The 21,387-nt window shown below is 53.5% G+C and overlaps 1 protein-coding gene across 1 annotated transcript in view; it reads left to right on the top strand.

Annotated features, from left to right (window-relative positions):
• Positions 1-21,387, top strand: part of ANKS1A (ankyrin repeat and sterile alpha motif domain containing 1A) — a 186,296-nt gene that overhangs the window by 152,968 nt on the left and 11,941 nt on the right. The window contains exons 13-14 of the mRNA XM_065885950.1: positions 6,092-6,158; positions 11,353-11,459. Coding sequence (XP_065742022.1) covers positions 6,092-6,158; positions 11,353-11,459 — 174 coding nt within the window. The remainder of the gene's footprint in view (positions 1-6,091; positions 6,159-11,352; positions 11,460-21,387) is intronic.

Below are 21,387 nucleotides of genomic sequence, written 5' to 3' on the forward strand. Positions count from 1 at the left end.
AAGGAAGGTGACAGCATAAAGGGGATTCAAATGGGGATACAACAATAAATATGGTAAAGATCCAAGGTCCCCCCCCCCAGCCCCATGAGACTGAGACTAACCTTGCTCTGTGGAAAAGAAGTGATTCATTGTTAGTGGAGCTGCCTCAGAAGGGACAGCCCTGAGCCCGCTGGCAGATCTGTATTCATCCCCTGCTGTCTTCTTCCGTCCCCCCACCCCGTCCCTCTCCTATAAATGCAGTTGACAAGGTTAGAAAATCAGGACAAATAATTTACTTCAATCCATCTTTGTCTTTCCCCAGGCCTTGTGCAACTCAGTATGTGGGGAGAGGGAACAAATAACTCAGACCCTGGTCGGTGACCCTTTTTCAAATGTGGGGAATCAAAGCCCACTCTAGGCTGAGGAGTGCCTGTCGGCCGCTGAGCCGCAGAAGATAGAGATGCTGATGAATTCTTATGTGCTCGCTGGGCCTGGGAGGCAGCGTCAGCAGCGTCAGGGTGCCTTGCACAGCCAAGGGGCCACCTCCGGTGTCATCGGTCACCTGAGGGCAGGGGCTCGGGGCCTCTGGGGAGGTCGAGGAGGCGAGGGCTCGGCCTGTGCTCCTGGGAATGGGGGGTGCTGTCCAAGCCGGGCTGTCTGGCCCCCGGGTGGGGGGGGTCGGGGGAAAGGGTCTGCCTCCCTGGTCCCCGCCAGAGGGCAGGCTCGGCTCCCCCCACTGAGAGCAGTGCCATCAGCTGGCTGCTGGGCGTCTAGCTGTGGGGTAGTGCTTCAGCATCCTCACCTGAAAAATGAGATGACACGTTTTCTTGGCAGTGAGTCGAGGCTCTGAGGGACTGTTGAGAGAAAGGGCCAGCTGGTAGTCGTGGGGTGTGAGGTCACTGTGCCAGCAACCCAGGGAGGTAGGAAAAAGATAAAAATGAGGAGGGAAGGGGAGTTAGAGAATCCATACTGGGGTTGAGAGTGTTGGCTACCTTTCCCCTCTTACTGTATCAGTGAGGTGACTAGCCTGGCCTGGGCATTTTAACAAATGGTAACTTGTTTGTTACCCGGCCCCTCCACGTGCCAGCTCTGTGCAAGTCACCATGTGGCCTCTTAAAGAAACAGTATGAAACAGGGATCTTACCTTTATTGGTCCTATAGTGTCTCTGGGACACACCATAAAACAGCTAATTGGGAAGTTACAGTGCAAGCACAGTAAAGTATTAATTGTTGGGGGTAGAGAAGGAGAGATAGACGGTGTCTCCAGCCCTGGTGGTACAGGCCCAATGGGACTGGTGTGTTTTCCATCTGGTGGCAGGGTCCTCGGGGGCTAATAGCTCCGCAGGCAGCAAAAGGGGGTGGGGGAGAGTGTCTGACGTCAGGCACCAAATTCAGTTGCCAATCAATTCCAGAAACATCTCCCTTCAGGTTCCCATTTGCCCCAAAAGAAGGTTGGAGAAAGGCAATCTCTTTCCCTTTCTCCTCTCAGGCCTCAGCTTATAACCAGACTGATTCCTGTTCCCCTGATGTTTTTGCAGTGAGAGCCCCTGAAAATGCCCATTGCTTCTCACTCGTACCACCTCCTAGGAGGGAGGCTCCCCACGGGCCTCAGAGCCATGTTGCACCGAGGCTGTGGTTCTCCTTGGACTGCCTTTATCCAGCGCACTTCCTGGGGCACAGAAGACCCATCAGAACCTAGGGAGGTATTTCTCCGCGCAGCAGCTGTCTTCTCCCCCCTGCCCCCGTGACTCCCAGTGTCCATGGAAAAGCCTAGTATGATCTGAGTTGCTCCTGGCAGCCAGGTTATGGTGACCGGAGTGGAGCCTCTCTGGATATAGAATGTCACTTCCCGTTGCCAGCCTGTGGGCATCCGGGATCCTGTGTTCCTAACAAGCAGATGGGAGAGGGCCTTAGTGGCAGGATTCCTAGTGTTTGGTTTTGGTTCTGTTTTTAGCCATACAGGGAACACATTTTATATAGCCCTGGTAGGGGGGAAAAAAAAAGTCTGAATGGAATAATTCTGAATACTTGCTGAAAATGGAATATTTCCAAGCATTTTTTGAATAGATAGTCCATTATGGTGATAACTTTCAGGCTTTACTTTACTAAACACAAATGTGAGCTGAGCTCTCTATAGAGTTCATGTGAAGCACAGTATTTTTTTTTTTAAAGATTTTTTGATGTGGACCATTTTTTAAAGTCTTTATTGAATTTGCCACAATACTGCTTCTCTTCTGTGCTGTTTTGGTTATTTGGCCCCGAGGCATGCAGGACCCCAGCTCACCTACCAGGATCCAACCCGCACCCCCTGCATTGGAAGGCAAAGTCTCAACCACTGGACCGTCAGGGAAGTCCTGAAGTACAGTATTAAAGCATGGCCATTTCCCATCTCTCTCCAAAAATGTCATGGATCCCAAACAATAGAAGAAGAAGAGAATGTTGAACTGTTCCCTTCTGCTACATTCCACCTGCATCTTCCCCTGACATTCCCCTGAGATGCAGAATGTTTCTGGGAAAGCAGCCTAATCAAATTGTTTTTTAACTCAAGCCTAAATGGTTAAACTACACGAAGTGTGTAGATCAGAACGGTATCTGTCTCCTATGACCGCTCCTCTGTGTCTAGACTGAAATGACCATATCCCCCCTTCGCTGGTTCTGGGCCCCCGGGGTGTGGCAGGGGGAGGTGATGAGGTCCCGCTCCTCCCTGTGTCCACGGACTGGCTGAGGGGCTGGGTGGGGACCTGCCAGTCTCTGCCCGCGCAGGCCCGCTTCACTGCCACTTCCCTCCTAGCCCTGTGCTTCCACCAAGGCTGGAAGGGGTCCCGGGTTGCAAGCTGTTGGAGAGCTCTCAGTTCCTCTATAAACTAGAATCTTCTCAGCTGGACTTGGCTACTGCCGTTCACAGAAAACAAAACACACTTTCTAGTTTGGATGACATTGGTTCTGAGAGTTCCCCGGCTAGCAGTTCCCAGCTGGCCTGCAGGCTGAAGCACCCAGGGGGCTGTGGAAGCTGAGCTTTTCACCTGAGGGTGACCCCTGGGGCAAGCAGGAGGGAACGGAGCAGAGAAGCAGCAGCAGCAGAGGAGCAGCAGCGTGTCCACCTCTGCTCACTCTGACTTCCAAAGGTCCTTTGGCAAAATGTCATGGGTTGAGCAGCCAGGAGATACTGATTGGACAGGCCAGCCAGGGCTTTGGGTGTTAGGTGATTATGATGATAATGAAATATATAATGTAGGGCTTGACTTTATTTCAAAAGACATCTTGGAGTCACCTTCCATTTCAGTTTTTCCCACCCTGACACTCTGTGTGGCCTTGGGAAAACAGCTTTTCATTGTTGGCTCTAAGTAAATGTAAACTGCTCTTGGTCTGTCTGTCTGTCAGTTGCCTCTTTTACCATGAGCCAGGCCCAGGGGGAAGAATGGCAGATAAAACATGCTTGATTCCATCTGTCCTGGTGCTTGCAGTGGTGATTCTCCCACATTTACCCACTTTGGCCTGGAGGAGGCATCCAAAGGCTGGTAGAGCCATTCCAGGGATAAGGACCCAACCCCCCATGTAAGAAAACATTTCCTCACCTTAAGCACCCTACTTTTCTCCTGTAAATGCAGAAAAGAAAAAGAAGGCACACAGATACCTGTGGAGTGCCTGCTAGTTGCCCAGCTTTGAGGCTTCTGAAATCTGAATGTAATGACTGATGTGTCATTTAATGCCAGGTTGGGCCTTGCAGCCTGGTGGTGGGGGAGAGTTTATCTGGAAGGTAAGAGCTGTCTTCACATATCCCTAAACCTTTCCTGTGGAAGAGGAGATGAAGTTAGAAAAAATGTTTAAATCTGTAGAAAGACAAACGTTATAACTTGGCGCTTTATGCAAATAGGGTGAACTGACTGGGAGAGTTAGCAAGTGCCCCATCTCTGGAAGGTCTTTAGCAGAATTGGACATGGCATGGGAGTTGGGATTATATGACCTGTGAGGTCCCTGCTGCTAACTCAAGATTCTGTGCCTGGAAGGACTCTCAAGAGATCACTAGGATATCTTAGAGATATCCTTGCACCTGGGTTCAAAGATGTATGTGAAACAGTATTCATTGTAGCACTGTTTAGAATGAGAAAAGATTGGAAACTCCACACATGCCTGTCCAAAGACTGGTTCAATAAATTATCATATAGCCTTACACAGGATGACTATACCTCATCCATTAAAAAAAAAAAAATGTTATGAACTGTGGCAAGACCTCCAAGATGCATTATTAAGTGGAAAAACCAAGATGCAGAACAGCATATCAGTATGTGGGGTGGTGGAATACATTCATATATTTGCTTAATTGCAAATAGATCTGAGGGATACTTGAGAAACTGGTTATACTGGTTGCCTCCAGAGAGAAGAACTATAGGCAGCTGGGAGACGGGAGTAGGAAGGAGACTTTTCTCTGAATAACCTTTTGCCTGTTTTGAGTTTTGAATCGTGTGGATGTATTGTCAAAAAATAAATATAAGTAAAAATATGTTTTAAAACTTTAAAAATAAGTTTTACTAGGTCGGAGCACTGTGGACAACAGGGGGAGTGGGAAGCAAGCTAACCTTTTATTGAGCATCTACTGTGAGCCAGGTCTTCGGCCAGATGCCTATGTACATGATACTTTTAATCCACACAGTCCTTTATGGGAGGCAGTATCCACCCCCGATTTTATGGATACAGCACTGCGGCGTTGCGGGGGTGGGGGGGAAGTACCCTCCTGGCTGGCTGGGTCGTTGCCGTGTTGCACCTGAAATGGGCAGGGCCAGAGAAAGGGATGCTCTGGGGAGGGCTGGAGGGAGGGAGGCCTTTTCTTTAAGGGGCACTGCAGACCTGCTGAGGCACTGCCTGCTTCTGATGCCGGCCTCTGGGCTGCCGGCCGATAAGTCGAGGCACACCCTCCGTTTGCTGCACGGCTCAGATGTATTGTTTCCTTTGCTTTTGCTGAGCTCAGGGATGGAGTTCGCAGTGTGCATTGACAAGCAGTTAGGTGACTGCTAGAGGAAAAGACCTTCCTGTGCTCCCGGCTGCCAGGGGAGAGGTGGTGCTTACCCTGTGTTGTTCTGCCGGGTGTCAAATGTGCTGCCTTTGCCTGCCAGCTGGAGGCTGGCTGGAGAGCTGTTATTTTTCTGACTGTCAGACCTGAGGCTCCTTACTTTCGCTTAGAGGAAGAAACATCCAAGCCCTGGTACAAAAGGTCCTCTTTTCCTTTCTTTGGAAAAAGAGCAGTGAATGAGCTCATTATCACTGCAACCCAATTGGCATTGTGGGGGAGGCTCCTCCTCGCTGTCTGGGCCTGCCCCTAGCCAGGTTTCCAGGAGCAGGGGGCTTAGATCTGGCCCAGGGTGACCAAAGCCAGATGGCTGGGACAGGTGGTCCGTACAGGGGGCAATGCTGGAGACATTTGGATGCTTTGAGACCAGCTCTCTCTGCTGTGGTCCAGAGGAAGGACAAGTATCTGCACCTCTTCTCCCCTGAATGCAGAGCTGCATCCAGGACTGACGGCCTCCAGGGATCAAATGATCCTCCATTCAGCGTTATGTGTCCATTCAGGTGCTCTAGAAAATGCCTCCACCCCTCAGAGCTGGCAGTCATGCAATAGCAATTATCTGTTGAACGCTTATGAATTGCCAGGCACTGCTCTAGGCGCTGGGGGTATAGCATGGAACAAAGCTGGCAAAGCCTCTGCCCTCATGGAATTTAGATTCTAGCATGAGCAGTGAAGGGTGCCAGCACTGGCCTGCTCTTGCACCCTCTGCCCAGTTTACGCTGGGTCTGGAAGAGCTGGAGGGTGGGGGGACTGACATATAAATTGCCTTGGAAGGGAGGCTCTTGGGCGTTTCCAGCAGCTGAGCTCCGATTGTTACCCGCTCACTCCCTTCAGAGCTCATCTTTAGACCCTACAGGGCTGTGGCCAGAGAAAAGCCTTTCTTGATCTGAGCACCGTGAGCTCTGAAACCTTGCAGGTTGGTGCTGGACCTTGGAATCGTCTGGAAGAGACTCGGAGGCCTACCCTGGTGTGTGCGCTGACGGTGAGCTGGCGATGTTTGACTCGAGCCTGACAGCCTTTCCTTTTTGTTCCTCTTTTCTTCCATCTCAGATTGAGAAGATCATGAGCTCTATTGGAGAAGGGATCGACTTTTCTCAGGAACAGCAGAAGATCTCAGGTATGGTACCAAGCAGCCGTTTTCCCCATGGAGCACCACCCTCTGGGTCCCTTCTAGCTCAGGTTTTTCTCTGACGCAGAAGACAGACATTTGGGGGGTGAGAGAAGTCAGCCTCATACCACGTCACTCTCTTACAATTTGGAATCTCATGTGTCCACACAGCCCATCTAGCTCTTACTTTAGGAGCCATGACTCCTTTTACATAGTGGAGGGGAAAACATACAAATTGAATTTTAGGCTGTCTATTAGGAAGCCCTTTTATAAAAAGTGAACGATTGTCACTTATTCATCATTGTTTTCATAAATGTAGGCTTTCTCTGATTGGCTTAATGTGGAGTGCTCCTCGTGTTGGTCTCCCAGCTTCCCAGGCGGCTCTGGCACTACCTCTTCATGGGCACGTGGCTTTCGTTCACCTGATCCGTGGCAGCGGCAGAGCGCTGGGTTGGACTGTTTAGCCTGCATCGCCTGGAAGGGTTGGCTCTGCTGTTTCCTCCTTGTGTCTGTTTCTCCACTTTTCCATTTACTTAGACACTCATCATTCTTACTTCAGATCACTGTTACTTGGGGTATTCTTTTCATCTCAAAGCCCTACAGGTGAGGCCTGCCTCCATTTCCTTTCCTTGAAACAAAGGAACTAGGGAGGCCATACCTGAGCTGTTTTTCTTGGTAATAGAATTATGGTTGTGTTACTTGCTCAGGTGAGGTGACATCTTAAAGGTGCATCCCAGAGCACCTGTTGCACCCCCTCCCCCAAGCATCTGAAGACAGAACTGCCACCAGTGCATCTGGGCTGAAAGCAGCTTGGGACCCTGGCCACTTCCCCTTATTGGGGAAGTGCCTCTCTGCCCTGAAGGGGTGGCTTCCTTGTTCACTTAGGAGGCTCCATCCAGGATTGACCTGTAAGCCCTGAGTGACACCTCTAGTTCCTCCATGGGCCTCTGGCCCTGGCAGGAAGTCTGAGGGATGGGGGCAAGTATGCACGTCAGGGATAAAGTTGCTGCTGAGGCCATGGGGCTTGTGGAGAGAGCATGGGCTCTGGAGCCGCAGCCCTGGTTCAAATCCTGATTCTAGATACCTATGTGTCCAGGGCGAGTCGCTTACTCCCTCCGAGCCCGCAGTTTCCCATCTGCAACATTTGGATATAGTACTTCTCTCTTATGTTTGTTAAGAATGAGTAATATATACAAACACTTGAGCTAAAGAGGTACTCAGTAAATAGTAGTTATGCTCATTTTTCTCCAGGAAATGATTACTTTTTCATATCGACAAACCTGGAGAGGAGGGGCGTCTGCCCCCCTGCCTTGTCTCCCTCCACACTTTTTCCCACTGCGGTCCTGGAGACACCCTCCCTTCAGCCCTGTTTCCCTGGGCTCTAGCAGAGAGGGTCCGGTTGGGTTGGGTTCATCTTTGCCAGTCTTGGATTATGCTGAGGGTCTGCACAAGTGGCTCTTCTGGCTAAGAGTTTGTGGCTCTCTTTCCAGGCACTTGCCTACACGCAGTCTGGGGAGCTTTCCTTCTGTCCTGGTTTGCAGGCTTTTACCAAGAGCATGTGTTTGTTGGGAATAGATGTTCGGGACCGAGACAAACACTGTTGCCATGTGCTTTAGGGGCAGCAGGTATGGGTCTGATGCAGTCAGCTTTTTTGAGGCTGCTTTCTGCTGCCCTGTACCCCTCTGCATCTGAGGAGCCTATATCAGTTGCATGTGCTTGAGAGATTGGGGCAGAATCAGGCCATTACCTCCTGGCTTTGATAAAACAGGAGATGTGGCAGCCCTTCTGGAAAACACTCTTCTGGAAGAGCCCTTCTCCTTGGAGCTGGTGACACTGAGCCCTTTCCTTGCCCTGTGGGCCCCACTTTCCAATCCTCGCCCCCCACGAACTTATGTGAATGGCAGGAGCTGGTCCAGCTCCCCCTCTAGGTTTCGGGATCCCAACACACAGTTTTGTTTCAGCAGCATTGAGTTGAGCCATCCTCCATACCCCAGCTTAGGAAAGTCGAGGGCGGGCACGGGAAGGTGGCCATGAGCAGAGGGTGCGTCCACCCGTGCTGCGGAGTCCCAGCTCGCAGTATCCGCGTGGCGGCCAGGCTGTGAAGGATGGAGAGCGTGGGCTCAGGCCTGCCTGTGACCTCTGTCTTCTGTCTGATGGGTCAGGAGGGGGCTCTCCCCAGGACCTCGGGGAACACCAGCCTTCCACTCAGACCAGAGCAGATTTCTTGTTTATTCTGAATGATCATTGTCAGAGTTCATGTTGTCCTTGGGCTTCTGGATCTAGGTGAAGAGACCTGGGCTGTGGGGTTGCCATCCTGGGAGGAGGAGCAGGCGTGCCAGCCAGCAGCCCTTAACTAAGCATGGGATTGCCTGGTGTGACTGGTTTTGCAGAGGGTTGTGTCCTGAAGTGCCCCAATATGGCACTTGAATCTCACTCCTCTTTTGGGCTGTGGGCCTCCGAGTGGCCAGCTCTGGAGCTGGTTACCCGTATCCTCAACAAGCATGTTTTACAACTCATCCCACTGTCTGGAGTCCAGGGAGGGCGAGCCTTCCGCCTGGCCTGGGCCACTCTGGCTGCTGTCATCAAAGACCTGTTCTGTCTAGCCAGCAGAAGAGAACGCTTGATTTTCTCTTGCTGAAGCCAGCCGTTTAGCTGTTGAGTAGCTGTTAAATGCAGGCTCCTCTAGGGGCCTGATCTCCCAGCACACAGAGCCCCTTCTTCACCAGGGCCACCAACAGCCTGTTGGGATGCAGGTGCCTCCCAGCACGTTTACAGGGTGACACGTGGTCCCTGGGTTTGTGTCTCTGTACATGTTACCGTTTTTGTCTCCTCAGCTGTACTGGGGGTTTGGTCCTCGTTTCCCCTTGTCCTTGGTACCTCTCCTCCCATGTCCTCCTCCGCCAGAGAGTGAATGGCCTGCCCTGGGCCTGGCACTTCTCTGCTGGGCTCTGACGGCCTGGAGAGAAGTCTCTTCCCAAGTTGTTTGGTGCGCTCATCTGAGGACTATCAGTTATAACGTCCTTATTTTGTCATCTGTTTTTGTGATACTGTGCGGCTTATCTGCCTGGCAGAGGCACAATCATTCCTGAAGTGGGGGCGGGGGTCACTTAACCCTTGGGCTGTGCCCTCAGGACAGTGTCCCTCCTCTGTCCCCTCTCTGGCTGTCCTAGAAACTATTGGCCAAAACTACAGAACTGTTCCTTCTCTATTCTCCCTGATAAGCTGTTTCCAGCCCCTGGAGCTGGGGGTAAAGTTTGGCCATCTCTGCCTTTTGTACGCGTGTGTATTAGGCAACAGCAGATATTGGAAAATCTGTCCTTTTGCTCCGATGCTGGTGCTGCTGTCTCCTTCTCCCTCGGTGGCAGAAGCAGCAGCTTCTGCTGCGATGTCCGATCCCTGATGTATTTTCCTGAGTGTGGAAGGGAGGAGGGTGGGCAGGGGAGGAGGGGGGGAGGGCCAGACGTTATGAGAGCGAGCAAGGACTGTGGAGCCGGCAGCAGGCAGCGTGAGAGCCCAGGAGCCTTTAGACAAAGCATTCTGCTGCGGTTCTGGACGCGCACACATCCACCAGCAGCAGGCCGGACCATGGCTGCCCAGCCGGGGGATTACGAGCAGGAATGAATCAGCAGCCGGGGGACACTTGACATCAAGGGCATACAAGAGCCCGCCACTTAGGTTCCTGGAACAGACGGCCCCACTCCAGGGCAGGGGAGCTCAAGCAGCCCCCAGACTCAGCATCTCGCAGTGCTGAGATCTGTTCAGCAGAGGACAGAGGAGAGGGGGACCCTGGGACAGTGGGTCACCAGGGTCTCCTAGACAACCAAGCCACTTGGCCTTGGCCTGCCCCGAGGGGCAGAAAGTGCTGGGAACAGCATAATGACTTTCACCGTGTCAAGAGTTCTCCGGAGGTGATGTTTTTATAGTTGGTTCTTCTTTTTCCTTCCTTGTACCTCTTCTTCCCTTTTTCCTTTTTTCTTCTTTTATCTGTTCTTGCCCACGAGAACTGGAGAAGTAGGTGGGGTTAAGGCATTCAGCTCAGAACATCCAAGGTCTGCCCGGAAGGGCTGAACTTTTTTCCTCCCTGCACCAGCATGCTCCCCTGTCCTACCTGAGGAGCGGAGCAAATGCATCTCCTCCCCTCCCTGCTCATCCTCAGAGGAGGACAGCAAGCTCCGGAGACCCTGGGAAGACAGTTGCTGTCTTTATCACTCAGCCAAAGAGAGAGCAGCGCAGAATGGGAATAGACTTGAGCCACCACAGCTCAGCTGACGGAGGACCGCTTCCTTTCTCTCCCCTTTATTGGGCTGGGCTTTGTCTTCTTTAGCCAAGAACTGGATCTGCCCGCCTGCTTTCCAGCCGAGCAGGCAGGCCAGTCACGGGAGCAGCCAGCCACCGTCGGAAGAGGACGATGAACGCCCAGCCCCCGCCACACAGCCCCGCCCGGGAAGGCGGCCCCGCGGACAGCGGCCTGGCCGGGGAGACGCCCCGCTCGCAGGCAGCCGGAGTCTAGCTGGGGACCCGGCTCCCGGCCGGAGCTCCGGCCCATGCGCGCGCGCGCGCACCCGCCCGCACGCACCACCCCGACTTGAGCCTCTGAGCACGAAGTGCCGGTGGCCATGGTTTGCTTGTTCCGGGACTGCTGGGGAAAGACAAGTAAAAGTCTCCTTTCTCCCCGTGCCGGGTTCCTGCTGCTTGTGTTGCATGCGCTGGCTCCCCGTGACCGTGAACGGAGTCCTCGCTGTGGTCGCTGTGTCTGTGTCCCTCCACTGCATGAAGAGGCGCGCTCGCCCCTGACTGGCCTGTGCTGCAAGGTCGCGGGACTTGTCCCTCGTCCCCGGCCCCTTCTGGTGCCCGTGGGGACAGACTTTCTGAAATACCTCCGAGGAGGCGGACGAACGCCGACCCGGAGAGCGTTGGGGCTTGGCTCCCCCGATCCCCGGGCAGCGGCCGTGCAGGTGCTGCGAGGCCCCGGAGCAGCAGGACCCAGGGGGGTGCGTGAGTGGGCCGTGGCCGCCCGGTGCCCTTGGTGCACCCACTGAGGAGGGGCCGCAGGGCCACCACTCTCCCTCCTCTAGTACGGAGTGTGGCTGCTTTATGGTAATGACTATGATGTGGCAGTGCCATCTGTCTTCCTCTGAGTGCCGCTGCTACCGCCTCAATGGTTTTTCCCTTTTCAAGCGTCTGCCGATTCCTCTCTCGTCAGGTTCGCGGCCGCCGGAGCAGAGCGTCGGGGAGTGGCTGGAGGCCGTGGGGCTGCAGCAGTATGAGAGCAGGCTGCTTCTCAATGGCTTTGACGATGTCCGCTTCCTGGTGAGTGTTCAGGCCCCCGGGGGAGACGCTCCCTGCTGCCCAGGCCGTGCTAGAGTTGGAAACTGTACGTAGATCTTTGTCTCGGGGAAGAGGGGGCTGCATGGCTTAAACCCGGGGCGCTCAACTGAGTGTCGCCTGCTTCCTCAGCTCCGCTCCGGACACGGCCCTGTGGGGAGAGCTCTTTGCAAGTTTGCGTCCAAGAAGGCGTGTCTCTGATGCACCCATTGGCCCCATCCCCGCTCTCTTTCAGACACCAGGCAGTGGGTGGCTCCGAGAATTGAGGTGCACGGGACAGCCGGGTCCCCCTGGCGACTCCCCTTCCTATCTCAGCCGGACACCAGAAGTTCCCTTTGTTCCCCGAAACTATGCCGTGGAGCCCATAGTCACTGAAGCCGGGAGCCTGGTCTCCCTCAGGAAGGCTGAGTGTCTGGCAGGGCCGCGGCCTCAGAGGTGGCCCAGACGAGAGGCTGAGCTGGGGGTGGGAAGGATTGCTTCCTTTTCTGAGCTATAACTTTGCGCGCTCTTCTTGCAGAGCACAACGTCTCAGAGAAAAAGGAAAAAACCCAATGTCTTTTCTCAGGCTCCCTGTGGAGTAGGGGCCTGGCTGGGACCCTGGGCTCTGGATCCAGTGCCCCCTGTGTCAGTCCAGCAAGCAGCTCAGGGTGGGCTGTCCGTGACCATCCCTCTCCTGGAAGCCCTCCCGAGATGTCCTCATGGGTCGGGTCCGGGCTTTGGCTCCGGCTCCCAGGCAGCCCCGGCTGCCCCAGGGCAGGTGTTGAGTGCAGTGGTGACGACAGAGCTGACACATCTTGTTAGTGCTCTGTGTGCGGGCAGTTGTGGGACAGTGGTTTGCATGTATCCCCTCATTGACTCTCCCAGTAGCCCTGAGATGTGCGCTCCTATCAACATCTCCGTTTTCCAGATGCAGAGCAGTGGAGTGTCTCACTCACACCCACAGCTCTGGGAATTGGTGGGGTAGGAACGTGTGCCTGGCACCTGGGTCCGGGGGTCCTGCTCTAACCACCGTTCTGCACGGCCACTTTCTTACTCGAGGATGAGGGGAGTGGGAATGGAACCGTTCATATGCTTTAAGTCGCCCTGCTGCACGTGTTATGTCAGGAGCTGGTTTGAGGCTCCTCCTTGATTCCTGGCGGGCCTATCCCCCACTCTGACAATTCCCAGAACGCAGTCCCGAGTGGATGCTGAGTTGCCTTCAATCCCTGAAGCAGATTTCTGACCCCCCAGCTCCCTCGCTGCCATGGTTGAGGGGCGGTGGTCGGTCAGCCCAGAGCTCCCCCGCCCTCTCCTGTCCAGAGTGGGTCTCTGTGGGCTTCTCACCAACAAGGTGGCATTGGGTGCCTCCTGAGTAGAGGGCCACCCAGGGAGCTGGCCTGGGGATCCCAGGGGGACCCTGACTGGGACCGCTCACTTCACCTGGGCCGTCTCCATCCTCAGGGCAGACAGCAAAGGCTGCTGCAAACCACCTTTCCAGAACCAGCTTCGGGCCAGTTATTTTTCAGCTTTTAAAAATCTTAGGTTTTAAAATAACAATTTTTTTTAAGTTGAACTGAGTATATTTATAGTTGTTATAAACTAATCCCTGACTCACCATGTTCTATGGGGAAGACTGACAAACCCAAGGTGGAGGTGGGGGTTCAGCCAGTGAGTGAGGACACTTGGCCCTTGGTGCTGGTGTTGAGGGGCCTTCCCTCTCCTAGCGCTGGCCATCAGATGGGCAAGGGAGGGTGGCCGTGGATGTCACAGAGTGTCCCCTCCCTATGCTTAGGAATCTTAGGGGCTGAGCTCTTGACTTCTCACCCCTCCTTCTGCTAGTTTGGAAAGGCTAAGGTTCCTAAGCCTTGAATATCAAGACTCCTTTAAAAGTGCTTCCCTGTCACCCCTGTGCTCAGATCGGAAAGTAGCTGGGCGGGCCCTGGACCAAACATCCATGCAGGATGCAGGGCCTCTGTTAGAACGCGTCTGTTTCTATTTGGGAAGAGCACTCATTGAGGGAAGCCAGCAGCTCAGTTCTTCCAGGGCCTTCCAGGCCTCTCCTGCTGCTCTGGGTGCGAGCTGTTCCTCTCTCTCCTCTCGGTTCTGGAGGGGCAGCTGGCAGGCAGAGTCCATGCAGGAAGGAATGCTGACTACACCACAGCCTAGCCTGTCCCTTCTCAGACCTCGAGTGGCCTGAGTAGCCATGCAAAGTATCCTGGGTAATTGCATGTAAGTTGCCAGATGGACTGCAAGGCTAATTAAGTTTTAGCAACCAGAAAAAACAGGAAGAAAACACACAAGAAGGGAGCATTTTTGTTTAGAAACATTCCCTCCTTGCGTATGGTATAACTTACATCATGTTAGCTGTGGTATTATCCCCGTGTGGTTTGGTTTCCAATAGGCTGTAAATGTTTCCCTTAGTTTTGAAATACCCTGGAGACTCTTCTACAAGATGCACAAGTGGCTCCCAGGAAGCCATCCAGACTCTAGATGTAGTAGGAACATCTGGAAACTGATGGCTGCTATGGAATCTCCCTGTGGCGGGCTCCTCCGAGCTGTTGTGGGAGGAGTATAGGGCATTTGAGGGGGGTCGCGCAGCTCCCTCTCAACGTGGAAGGGACTTTAACATCGTGTGGTCTCATCATCCCCTCTGTGCCCGAATCCCCTCCAGATGAGCTCTGCCGTGATGTTTTCCCAGTAACAGGCTTCTCCACCTTACAAAGGTATAGCCCATTCACTCTCTGCATTGCTTGGGCTGGTTTAGAGCATTCTTTATATTGAGCCAAAATCTGTTTCCTTGTGGTTTCTGTCCATTGAACCAGGTTTACCTTTTGGGGCCACAAAGAACACACTTAAGCCCATTAGAAAATTGAAGACCTCTGTCACGGCCTCCTGGGTCCTGTCTTGTCTAAGCTCAACACCCTCTTTCTCTTGGCTCTTCCTCCTGTGATGTGATGACTGAGCTGGACCAGCAAGGATTGCACCTGGAACTTTCTTCACACCCTGTTGTCTGCAGGCAGAAAGGGCCTCTGATTTGCACGGGGCAGGGGCAGGGCAGCATGGTCTGCCAGGTGTTCGCTCCCAAGGCTGATGGGACTGACCCCAGACCCTGGGAGAAGGGACGGGGAATCAGGCTCACACATCTGCCGGCAGCTCACCACACTGGCTCGTGCGTCAGAGCCAGTTCCATTTTTTTCACCACAAATCTTGTGCACAGGAAATGGGCTTTCTCTGGAAAAGGGAGGAAATGCAGTTAATCAGCGCGGAAGGAAGGTGATTTGTGGTTGGCAGGTTTTCAGCTCACGCGTGCTGGTGCAGGTCTCTGTACCTGGGACTTGGCCTGCCCTCCCTTTACGGAAGTGTTCATTGAGTAAATGGCGGTGCTTCTCACGCTGGGGTATGATGTGGACATTTAAAAAGTTTTTTAAGACTGTCTGATGTGGAGAAACATTCACCTTGGAGTGTCGAGTGAAGAAATTGAGACACAAAAATCCATGTGCAACATGACCTTAATTTTCAAAAAAGCAAACATCTAGAGGTGCAGGGAGTGAGCCAAAATGTTTTCCACAGTCAGTTATCTCGGGGATTATGGGTGGCTTCATTTTCTTTTTTTTTGGAGTGAAATAGATTTTCTGCTATTTTCTGCTAAAATCATTAAGAAATGATTTCCATTCATTTCTTACAATGAATGGATCTGAAATCAGAAAAGCAGATAATGTAGGAGCCTTAAGGAACTTGACAGATGAGCTGGGAGAAGGTAGCACACAGCGCGATAGTAACAACAGAGCGGCCGAGTGTTAAGTGCTGCCGCAGGGAGGAGGCCCTGCGCTTACCCAGGGTTCACCGCCTGCCGGGCACTGAGCTGGCGCCCAGCCCTGGGGCGGTTGTCCATCAAGTCGCAGATGGGGCCACTGGGGCCCAGAGGGTGGAGGCACTGCCAGGAAGTGGCAGAACTGGGAAGCTAGCCCAGATCTGTCCAACTTTGAACCCCTGGGTTCTACTTGCTGTCCTGAGGGTTTTGTAGAGGCCTGCAGGACTTGGAAAGACTCCAGGGAGAGGCCCACACTGTCTGTGGTGAGGGGAATCTGGCTCGAGGTGCAGAGAAGGGCAGGGCCCTGACTGGGCAGCAGAGGTGGGCTGGGCCTGACTGCGAGGAGCCTCGAAAGCACGCTCTGGGGGAGCCCCAAGGTCTCTGAGCCCTGGGCCTGGGAGGCAGGGTCCTGTGGCTGTGCCCTCCCCAGGCAGAGCTTCCCGGGAGTCATGGTGCCCCTTAACAGCAGGGTGGAGTGGAGAGCAGGCACGTGGGAGGTGGTCGAGGCTGGGTGTTGGACAAATTGAAAGCGGAAATGAGTCTGGCAGCGGGTTCGGGATGGGCTGGAAACAGAGACTGAGCCGGCAAGCCCGCTGCCTCTTAGGGGCAGCGTCAGGGAGGCCTCGTGCTCCTCCCGTCCATTTATTTCTTCACAGGCTTCTGCCACATGCAGGCAGCCTCCCCCTGTTTTCCTGTCTGTTTCTGAGACTGTGCCAGCTGGTCCCACGAGTGGGAGAGGGATGGCAGGTGAAAAGGACCGAGCCCTGCAAGAGCTAAAGGCGTAAGCTCGGCAAGGAAGTCCTTCTTTATTGGCTTCCCTGAAGCTTTCCAGCCAGGTCCCCAGACCCCCGAGCTTCCCTTCCTGCTCCTGTTCCCCAGATTAGCCGCACTCTTCATCCCCGGAAGCCGGCCTCATGTGTGCAGCCGGCTGTGCCCTTGGGTTCCCGCCCTGGCTCCCCACGGCACCTCCTCACCGCAACCCTCCGATGTCCCTCCCTTTGTCTTCTTTCCTCCCCGTCTTCAAGGGGCCGCTGCGGGCACTGCTGTCAGGTTGCCTCCCCGCCTCGACTTCTCTGCACCAGCTCTGGCCCATCTCTGCAGAGCACTCTGGGAGCTGACTGCTCAGTGGGGTGTGGGTGTGGTAGGGGTTCCTGGGCCCCAGCGTGTAGCAGGGCCTGAGAGGGAGAGCTCCCTCAGCCGGGTCATTGGAGGGGCGGTGGAGCTAAGGCTTTGAGAGGAATGTTCTTAGACAAGTGTGGATCCTGCCTCCCGGACTAAATTCTGTGGTCACTTAAGAACTTAGCTCCGCAGTGTCCCAGGAGTTGAGGTGGTTCCTCGTCTCTGCTGGGCCCTTGAACCTTGAGACGAGAGCCAGGCTCCCTTTGGACCCCTTTCCGGGCGCGTGTGCTCTCTTGCTCTCCCTGGAGTTATTCAGAGTGACAGCGGCTGGAATTGTTCAGCATCCAGCTCTACGTGCCCCCGGTGCTGCTCTGGCCTTCTCTGGTCCCCTTCACAGTGGAAGGGAGTTTGAGAACTATTTGCATGTCTGTCGATTTAACTAACTGCACCTTAGGATGGAACGGGACTGGTGAACACATCCTGTTGATGTAGCTTCCAGTTGCTAATATCCCAGCGTGAGCAGCAGCAGGGGGTCCTGTGCTGGCATCTCAGCACGTCCGTTGTGTTTGGTTAGTACACGCCCCCCCCACCAGTGTACAGGTGCAGCAGTGCAGGGGGCAGAGCAGTGGGGCCCGTGTGTCTCTGTCAAATGTCAGTTATAACTCAGGTGTCCCCGGCCATCCTTGAAGCCCATCTGTGGACTCCTGGGGTCCATGGACAGCACTTTCAGGACTCTGGGATTAAGTCATTGGCTCCAGGCTGCTCCTCAAGCAGACAGCTGAGCTGTGGCTGGAAGCTGGGTCTCCTGGGCCCAGAGCAGTGCCTTCGCCTCCCACTCTGGCCCCCATGCCCCCCTTTCACCGGAAGACGCTGAGGCTGGGCCACAGGCTCAGCACATCCTTCAAAGTCAGAGCCAGTGGGCTAGGCCAGCGCATCACTCGAGGTGCCCGTCGGGTCAGGCAGACCATTCCGTCCGCCCACTCTGTGTTGAGGGCTGTTCTGCAAAAGGCTGGCAAAGGAGCTAGTGGGGCCCAGACCGCAGTAAGCTCTCGGCACTGGCTTGGAGCTACCGGAGCCCTCTGGACCTGCAGCTGCCGCCCCCACCACAGGCCAGCAGCAGGCGTTCTTGCCCTCCACCCTCAGGGAAGGGCCAGGCCCGCGGGCAGCTGGCTGAAGCCACGGTTAAGGAAGCTGGATGGGGCAAAGCTTAGGAAAAAACACGGGGTTCTAACTACTCGCACTGAGAACCAGCTGAGAGTCGGGAGACCTGGGTTTCCTCCAGGCGCCCCTGTATGATTTGGGGCAAGTTGCTCTGCCTCCCTCCCCATCTGTCCCCGTCCCATGGAATCTCATTTGACTGCTTCCTTCTGCACATAAGCTCTGAAGGGGGCACAGTGTTAGCTGTGGTGACACACAGCAACGATCGAGACTGACTGTGGCCTTGGCCGTGTGTGGGAACGTAAGGTGGTGATTTCTCTGCAGCGGAAGCAGAAATCGGCTTTGTCCTCAGATCCATGAGGTTAAAGCCTGCTTTGGGTGGTCTCGGATCCAGGCTCTTTGACTCTGGGCTTCGCTAGTCTGCACTGGTGATTTGGGGGTGAATGTGGCATCCTGACGTCAGATGAGGCCTCAGAAAGGCAGGTGTTTGGGGGTGACGAGCAGCAGATGGATGGAAGGATGCTGCTCCTGGTACAAAGAGAAGGGGGACACTGGGGACCTGCCTGGGAGAACAAGGGTCACGAGGGGTGTTGCCTCCCTGAACGCAGGAGGAGAGCCGTCCCTGACAACCCTTCCCTTGAGACTGACAGGGGAGAGGGGTCTGGCTTCTGGAACTAGGAGCTGGTAACATTTGCACTTCATCCTCGTCTTCTTGAAACTAGTTGCTCTCTGTCACCATCGAGTTCTGTCTCTCCAGCTGAGGACATGGCTGGGCCGGGTAGGGGTGGGGATCGTTAGGAGAGCAGGGGCTGTGGGTCAAGCCTGAGCTGCTCCTGTTACTGAGGCTGGTGAGCTTTTTATAAGGCCACCCGTGAGCTGGGGGAAGGTGTCAGTTTGGGAAGTTCTATGACCAAGTTCCAGGGAGGCAGGAGTCAGCTGGGCCAGGCAGCGGTGAACAGGTGGACACAGGAGGAGCCATTGAGCGCCGGTTCCTGTTTAACCTGGACAGGCAGGTGGCTTTGTTCCTGTTTATAAGGTTCTGACTTTGTAGGGGATTTGAACCCAGTTCTTATCCCTTTATACCACAGCTGCCTTGTGTGGTGCACAGAAAGCCCTCAGCCCCTGCAGGAGTAGATGGGTGATGCTTCAGGGAGCATGGCTTCTATTTTCCATCATTATTAAGATTTTTAGGCCACAACAGTGAGCAGCAGAGCCCTGCCCCTCCTTGCTTCCTCTTCCCTTTCCCAGTGCTCCTTCCCACTCTCCCTGGGCCGGCCCGGGTCTGGGGCTATGGTCTGGGCGAGGAAGACTCGTGTGCTCACCCTTCTCCCTCCTGGCTCACCCACCAGTGTGCGTGTGTGGTCACTGCAACCCCAGCCTGGGAAGGCGGTCCTGGCTCAGGCCAGGGTCCTGTGCCATGTTCAGTGACCCTCCCCCCAGATGACAATGCCCACAACAACTCCGTCGTTGTGGCCAGTAACATGTTCTGGGGATGGTAGAAAACTACGTGCAAAGGAGGAGCCAAAATGTCCAGTGGCGGGTGAGATTATGGGATGCCCAGGAACTAGAGAGTGTGCAGTGGAAGCAGGTGGTTACGTGTCACGAGGAGGTGTGTGCACGCAGTATGTCAGCATGTGGGAAAGCAGGTTAAATAAGTAATACATATACCACAATCCCAACTTTTGCTTTTTTTTTTTTTTACAATAAAAGCTTAGAAAAATACACTGAAATACTAGAAGTGATCCCAATCTCAGTTTTTAAAAAATATTAAGCCACTTAAAAGAATTCATCAGAATGGTAACCCTGGGGTGTTTTTTCCCCCCCAGAGGTAATGGATTTATAAGTGGCGTTTACATTTTTCTTTGTACTTTATTAATTTTTTATAATAGACTTATATAACTTTTCTACTCAGAAAACAATTTTATTTATTTATTTTGTTAATATGAGGGAGAGATAGAAGCAGGGCCCAGTAGAAATCTACAAAATTCTGGAAGGCAGAGGGGCAGCATAAGTATCACATTGAAATAGCCAGGACCCAGGGAAGCTCTGAGCTACCCCCTTGGTGCACAGAGACTCTGGAGGATGCCTCGGGCCCAGGTGGAGATGTGGGGGCCTCTCGCCCGCCCACCGAGCTGCTTATCTGCTTAAGGAGCTTTAGCTGCTCAGGCAGGTGCCACAGATCAATACAGCCATGCGTGTGGTGAGTATTGGCTGCTCAGTTCACTCAGGCTGGTACTTCCCTCATCCTCCCACCCTTCCTTCCCTTGATTAGAGTAATCTGCTCTAAAGGTCTTTTTTTTTTAATAGTTTTGTCTTTCTTATTCTAAGTGCTAGCTCCCATTTTCTCAGTGCTTTTTAGCAATTAGAAGTTTTTAACATTTATACACTTGCCAATTTTCAATATTATCATAAAATAAAAATTAGGAAATAAGGTAGAAAATTGAGTGTTCTGCCTCGAAAAACAAAAGTTTAGTGTTTTATCCCAACGTTGTATTCTCCTTCACTCTGTACATTCCACTTTCCCATTCTTGGAGATAAAAAATGGGGTTAGAAACTTTAAAATATGACAGACTATACAGAGCAAGTAGCTGGTGCCACACCTACCTGGTTGCCACAGCATTTGGGAACTGAGCCCATGACTTCAGGAAAATGATTAAGTAGTTGGAAGCGTCAGTCTGATCCGTGTTTCTAGCTGATGAGGACGTCCTCTTGAGGAAATGCCAAATGCTCTTTAGGCTCACTGACTGTGGTTGCTTCTGGAGAGAAGTTTCATCAGGGAGAACACTGCTAGCAAATATTCCCAAGTTCAAGTATGGGATTCACTTGGGAAGAGGTCTCACGGATCGGCAGCTAAATACTTTGTGTCCTGTGTGTCTCATATTTACATTTTACCATTCCCAATTCGGAATGGCCTCCCTGAAGACATCACTCCACTCATGCACTTTCAAAAACAGCTGGAAGTTTCTCTAAGACCTTTGATGACTGGGACACAGCCACACAATATCTGAACTTATTTCCCTCAATTTGAACGTCATCCTTCAAATTGAAGTTTGTTTTAATTTTTTGTTGTATTTAATGCTAACTACTAATATTTAATGTTTTAAGGTCTTAATTTGCATTTTCATGTGCGTCCAGGTTGAGGCCCCACCCCCGGCAACACACTTCTCCCAATTCCGTGCCTCCTCTGTCTGGAGTAGCTCTTCTCACAGCCCCTGGCTCCTTGAGGCCCAAGAAAGGACTGGGAGGCAGAAAGGAGAGGGAGGGGCTGCAGGGGAAGCACCAGTGCCAGGCTTTTCCCCTGAGGCAGAATCAGGCCTGGACAGTAGCTCTGTCCCATTCTTTCTCCCCCAAGAGAGGAGGTTTCAGCCTTTGTTTTTTTATGACTCCTGGCAGAGAGAGAGAGAGAGAGAGAGAGAGAGAGAGAATGAGAATACTGAATATGGAAATGAGGCTGGAGGGGGTGGGGCAGGTGGAAAGTCTGGAAACCACTGCTGAGAGACGAAACCCTGTCCCAAGGCGAGTGCAGTCTAGCGCTGCTCTGCCCAGTAGTCACGCTTGCATCAGAACATACAGGCCTTTGCTTGGGTGGAGGCCAGGTCCTGCAGGGGCTGATACGGGCCGTGTTGGGGCCAGAGCAGGAGAGCCCAGGTGCACTGTCTCCTAGCCTGCTTTTCCACACGCAGACATACTGCATGCACACACCCACCCAGGAGGAGGAGGTGTTGTGGCATTGCTCCCACCTCTGTGGCTGGGAACCCCCGCCCTCCTGCCCCCTCTCCCTCAAGGACAGAACCCAACCAAGCCAAGTGTCAACTAGTTGTGTTTCAGATTTCGCTTAGGCGGATG

The sequence above is a fragment of the Phocoena phocoena genome, chromosome 10 (assembly GCF_963924675.1).
Source record: "Phocoena phocoena chromosome 10, mPhoPho1.1, whole genome shotgun sequence".
Taxonomy (NCBI): Eukaryota; Metazoa; Chordata; class Mammalia; order Artiodactyla; family Phocoenidae; genus Phocoena; species Phocoena phocoena.